At 30.3% G+C, this 5,794-nt stretch overlaps 1 protein-coding gene across 1 annotated transcript; it reads right to left on the bottom strand.

The window, feature by feature from the left end:
* Window positions 1-707: 707 nt before the first annotated feature.
* LOC133792424 (MADS-box transcription factor 23-like) lies at window positions 708-1,211 on the bottom strand. The gene has a single exon (XM_062230328.1). It carries the CDS (start codon window positions 1,209-1,211, stop codon window positions 708-710), a length of 504 nt encoding a protein of 167 aa, XP_062086312.1.
* Between the last annotated feature and the right edge of the window lie 4,583 nt (window positions 1,212-5,794).

Genomic DNA, 5,794 nt, shown 5'->3' with positions numbered 1-5,794 from the left:
AAATATATTTTTTAAATTAATGATCAAAATCATCTTTAAATAATAATAACATCGACTAGATAAAAATCTTACAATAATAACAACTCAATGATCAGTTTATAAGGCGTAAATTAATGATGTATGGATTATACATTAAAGTAAATATGATAAGTATTAATCATCACAAATTTGGTTCTTATACATACACTATTGAGCCAATCTTTTTCTTTCTTTACACTCAATTGCTACCTTGAAGAGAAAAATGCGAATATATTCGGTAATATAGTTTTTTTTTTTTGTTAACAGGTACCATAGTATACAGGTGCCATAGTATTTGGTACCTCTCTATTATCCTAACCAGATTTTAGTTATTAATAAATTTCTTATTCAATAATATTGATGTTTATACAACTCCAAAAAACTTAAACTATGTACTGTCTCTATAACAAGCATTTATTTTTTAAGTGAAAAATGTCTGAAAGTAAATTATTATTTTTGAACAAAATATTGAAACTAAAATTCGAACAAGTCTGAACTTGGATTTTCTACTCAGTATATATATTGGAATGATCGACCATTACAATATGATTAATTGACCAAACAAGATTAATAAAAAAATTGCCATCATTATAATCAGCATAAACAATATAATGACTAAACAAATTAAGCCCTAATCTCATCGTAGCAAAAAGAAATATCAAAAGTTAATTAAGAAAGGAGAAAAGAAATCAATACTGAATAAGTTCTTTCTCATCATCAAAGTCAGAAAGAAGAAAATGAGCGACGCTCAGGTCCAAGGCCATGGCGGTCCTCTTTCTCGTTTCTTCCAATTTCTCCTTCAGCGCCGCGAGCTCCTCCAAGTCGTCGCAATCCTCAACTTCAAAGTCCAGTAAATGCCTCAACGAATCGTGTAGGGCAAACGCGTCTTCTCCTTCGCCCCCATCCCCGTTATCGCTCGAACTCTGCGACGTGGTCTCCGGCGCGGCGACGGTGGAAGAGGTGGCGTGGGAGGAGGAGAGGAAAGGAGTTAGGAGAGAATGGAAGGAAGAGGGGGTGGGAGAGGCGTGAACGTAGGGACGACCGGTCTCGGAGAAGACGAGAATGGCGATTTGAGCGCCGGTGAGAGCAGAGAGCTGATGGGCTTTCTTGAAGAGACCGCTTCGTCTCTTGGAGAAGGAGACCACTCGGTGTTTCTTGTTCTCGATTTTCTGAATAGGGATTTTTCGCTTCATTTTTCTTTCTTGGGATGCAAGTTTTGACTATCTTGTGTTTTTTAACTGAGCGGAGTAGAGTTTTTACATTACACACAGTCTATTTATAATAACCACTCTGGTTAGTGGTTACTACTACTGCCTTACTTTAGCTAGTTAGGAATAATAACACATCGTTTCTATACTGCATCCTTAATTACACAATCTAATTTTTACCTTGTCACCTCTTCAAGCTCAATTTGTTAACAATTAACTTCTCCTCCCACCGATAATTAAAATCCAAATAACTAAACTTAAATACATAAGATTAGTTAGTTAGAATTAATTATATTTGTGAGTTGATTTATTTATTATTATATTTTTATTTAGTAGTTTATTAAAATGAATAAATAATATTTTTACCTCTCCCGAAGTATGATTGATTCAGATAGCGCCCTCCGACTAATTTGTGTATAAATAATATAATATTAGATTAAATAATAAAGAGAATGAGTTAGGATGTTTTTGTGGTAAAATGTAAAATTGGAAGGTTACATAGTGCCCCGTGGCCCAGGTGACAGAGCCTCCAGGTCGTGGCCTAGAGTGATTCAGGTCGCGACCTCAGAGGTTGATAGTCAAATCCCACTTTGCATTTTCATTTACATGTAGTTGCACGCATAAGTTTAAATTAGATTACTCACACTTGAGCATAAATGGAATTACTCACACCAAGAGCATAAATGGAATTAATGACTTTGAGGAAGCACTTGAGGTCCTCGGAGACCACCTCGATCATACTACGGCAATTGATGCTAAACTTTTCATCTTTCCAAGAACATGTTCCTGAAACTTAGCATACCACATGCAACTTCAGAATATTTCACATAACACAAAACATGTCTACTTCCGTACCTGGTGTGTGTGTGTGAAAGAGAGGGGGAGAGTCTTTGAGAAGGATAACAACATCGCCTCAAGTCACAAGCCTAACACCATGATAATCTTTGCTTAAAATAAACACCATACAACATAACCCACCAAAATTCTAAGCTCCACATGTTTCATGGGCCATGCAAAACAATAAAATCCTGAAATACTATTCCACCAAAGTCATAAAAAGAACCCTATCATATTACCACCATAATAACATCAAAGAAAAACAATTAGATACCTCTTTGGATTGATAGAAGTTGAACCCTAGCATATTACACCCTCTTGTTATATCGTTTGAATAATTTAAACTACCAAGAGCATAAATCTTAGATAACCATAAAATAAGAAGAAATTCACACAAAAAACTAACCATAGAAGCTTACCACCAAATCTTGATTACTTCTCTAGTCTTTCTTCCAAAATCCCAAACGTCACTCTTACCTTCCTTCTCTATTGCTCATGCCACCTCTAGCTTTCCCTCTCTCTTTGCTTCATGCCACTCTCTAGCTCTCTTCTATTTTTGGTGTGAAGAAAAATGAGAGGCAAATCACCTCTATTTATAGGTGTTTACCACCTAGCACCATAATGGTGATTGATTCTCATTAATTCCTAGGATCCTCAATCACTACCATAATCCTTTCAAGGGTTTATCATCAAACCTTGAACCTAGTCATAGTGTTATGCATTGTACGTCCTTTAATTGTCTAATCACCCAAGATCCTGATCATTCAATCACACTTAAATGACCATCAATCATAAATCAAATTCAAACCAAATCAAGCCTAATACTGCTAAATCTAATTTGATTCCCTCTCCCTTTTAAAAATGCCTATATTAAGCTTAAAATAAATCAGCTCATCATCTACATGGCATTAAATTCTAAAATTGAAATTTAAAGATAATAAATCCCCTCCAATTAGTTTCTGCAATTTTCGAAATTAATAATGTGGAAATTACAAATCAGTAGTCACCATAAAATGTCACATTTGATTCTTTCCTTTCTATCCATTGTTACAAAACATGTCACACTTCCTCCTCTTCTTCTCTCACATGCCCAAGACACCATACACGCACACACATATAAACAGCAACTAACAACAATTAATTAACAAACAAAAAAAAAATTAATATTGCTAAAGATAAATTAAATAATTTCAAATAATAATTAAATGACAAGTAATTTAAATAAAACAATGAACAACAATAATAAAAAAAAAACAATTATTAAATTTTTACACAAATTAGAGAATTATGTTTATACTTTTTGGCTACATCAATATAAGCTAAATATTATGTTGGGCCATCAATTTTAAAATATTATGATTTGGCTCTTTATAATGTAACATAACTATTCAAATTTTGTCAAACAATGTTTAAACCCTTAGATTTTATTAATTAATTAAAAAATTAAATCAAGTAAAATCTTTTTTTTAAAAGGCTATTTAGGATTTTTACCCCTGAACTATGACCGATACATTATTGTGCCCCCTTTTAAGTTTTATCGTATGTGGCTAACTGATCAGTGACGTGGCTATTTGGTCACTGACATGTCATTGCCTCATCAGCGCTTAGTGTATAATTTTAAATAAAAAATATTTTAAAAATATTTCTTTTAAAACAATTAAATTAAAAATTAATTAAAAAAAATATAAGATTAACTTCTTCTTTTTTTGAATAAATTCTTATTAGATTAATAAAATAAAATTTTCATAATTTTTGAAAATTTTATTTAATTAATTTTTTAAGAATTTATTCAAAAAATTTAATCTTTTCAGAAATAAAAAGAAAAATATATATATTTTTTTTTATAAGAATTTTTTTTTTTTAATTTTAAATTATACATATGACGCTAACGTGGCAATGACAAGTATCAAATAACCACATCATCAATCTGTTAGTCACATAGGATAAAATTTAAATAAAGTCTCACTTTACAATAATGTGAATAGTTCGGAGATAATTTTTAACAACTCGAAAAAATCAGAGGGTACAATAATGTATTGTTCATAGTTCGGATGCAAAAATCCTAAATCGCAAAAAAAAAAAAAAAAGTTTTTCCTTCCTCACTCTTCTCGCTATCTCTCTCATTTCCCCTCCGTTTCTCTTTCCTCTCTCCTCTACATCTTCTTCCTTGTTACCATCACTCCACTCAACCGTTAGTGAGTTTTCTCTACCACTACATTAATGTGTGTATACGGTGCCACCTTAATTTGATTTGTAATCGAGATGTATAGTGTTTATGCTTATTAGGAACATAATGTAAAGAAAGTGTTGGAGTGGGTGTGGGATTCATGAAATCTCTTTTATTTGGGTTTTAGATTTTCATAGGAAAATTTCTAAGATTTTATTTTCTATAGGTTGGATTCAAAAAGAAATTAAATTCTTCTTTAGAAAAACTTGAACTTAATTATAGTATAATTTTATAAAATTTAAAGCAATGAAAAATATATACATTTTAAAAAAAAAAGTGTTATATAACTTTTTAGAAAATTATTTTCCTTAATCTTTTTGTTATTTTTTTTCTCTCAAATTTTTTTACTCAATAAAATCTAAGATACAAACAAAACCTGGACGTTTGGTACGAGGAGTTCACAATTTTCATATTACTTGGAAAGTTGAAGATGGTAATCTGATAGTCTGGAAACTTACATCATTGTGTTTGGTTGTGCATAGAAATCTGTTAAGATTTCATATTTTCATAAAATTAATATAATAATATATTTCGTCAAAATAATTTATAAACAATTTTACTCACGAAATATATTTTAACAGAATTAAAAAAATACATCTATTGAATACTAGAATCAAGTTTAATTTTTAAAATTACAAAAATACCCTTATTTTATTTTTAATAATACTTCATTTGTTATTTTAAACTAAAGTAATGATATAAAGGCTTTACAAATCAATTTCTTTAAATAAATAAATATTATTTATCATTTTATAGTTTGATATATATATTTATTTTTATACTATAAGCTTCAAAAATAAAATAAGTTATTAACTACAAAATTATTGGTTTAAGATTTTTTTTTTAAAATAATAATAATAATTTTGAAGTGTTTCACATTCTTGGGTATCTGAAAACCACTTGTCAGATGGGTTTCACTTGAACCTAGAATCAGGAAAAGTTAAAACCCGTGGAGTACAGATTCTCAGGTTATAAAAACTCAAACACAGTACCAAACATGAGAAAGTGTTCAGATTCCAATTCCCGTGTCCAGATTCCTGCATACCAAACGGCCCCAGCATTTCACCATGTTTTCATCAATTGGATTCATTTATTTGTGAGTCTACATAAAAAAAATATGAAAAACATGGAAGAAATATACTAAGTAATCAAAACATAGTGTCAAATATAAGTACGGGCATAGAAATGAATTTAGTTATAAAGAAAAAGGTAAAAAAAAAATATATCACACATCATCATAAAGAACATAAGATTAACAAATAATTACATTGAACACACCATTAGTACGATTATAATGCACACAGTCGTACAAATATATATGACAAATATTATAATAACAATTATCTTTGTATATCAAATATTTATTATAAGAAGTAAATTAGTACATTGCTGAATATAATGTATGTTATGTAGAGAAGTCAACATATGTGCACACATGATAGATTTTGTGTGTGATTATAATGGCCCTCTTCAAAATCCCTACCCCAGAAGCACCAGAGCCATA

The sequence above is a fragment of the Humulus lupulus genome, chromosome 7, assembly GCF_963169125.1.
Source record: "Humulus lupulus chromosome 7, drHumLupu1.1, whole genome shotgun sequence".
NCBI lineage: Eukaryota > Viridiplantae > Streptophyta > Magnoliopsida > Rosales > Cannabaceae > Humulus > Humulus lupulus.
Note: the sequence above shows the minus strand (reverse complement) of the source record. Positions and strands in the feature narration are given on the sequence as shown.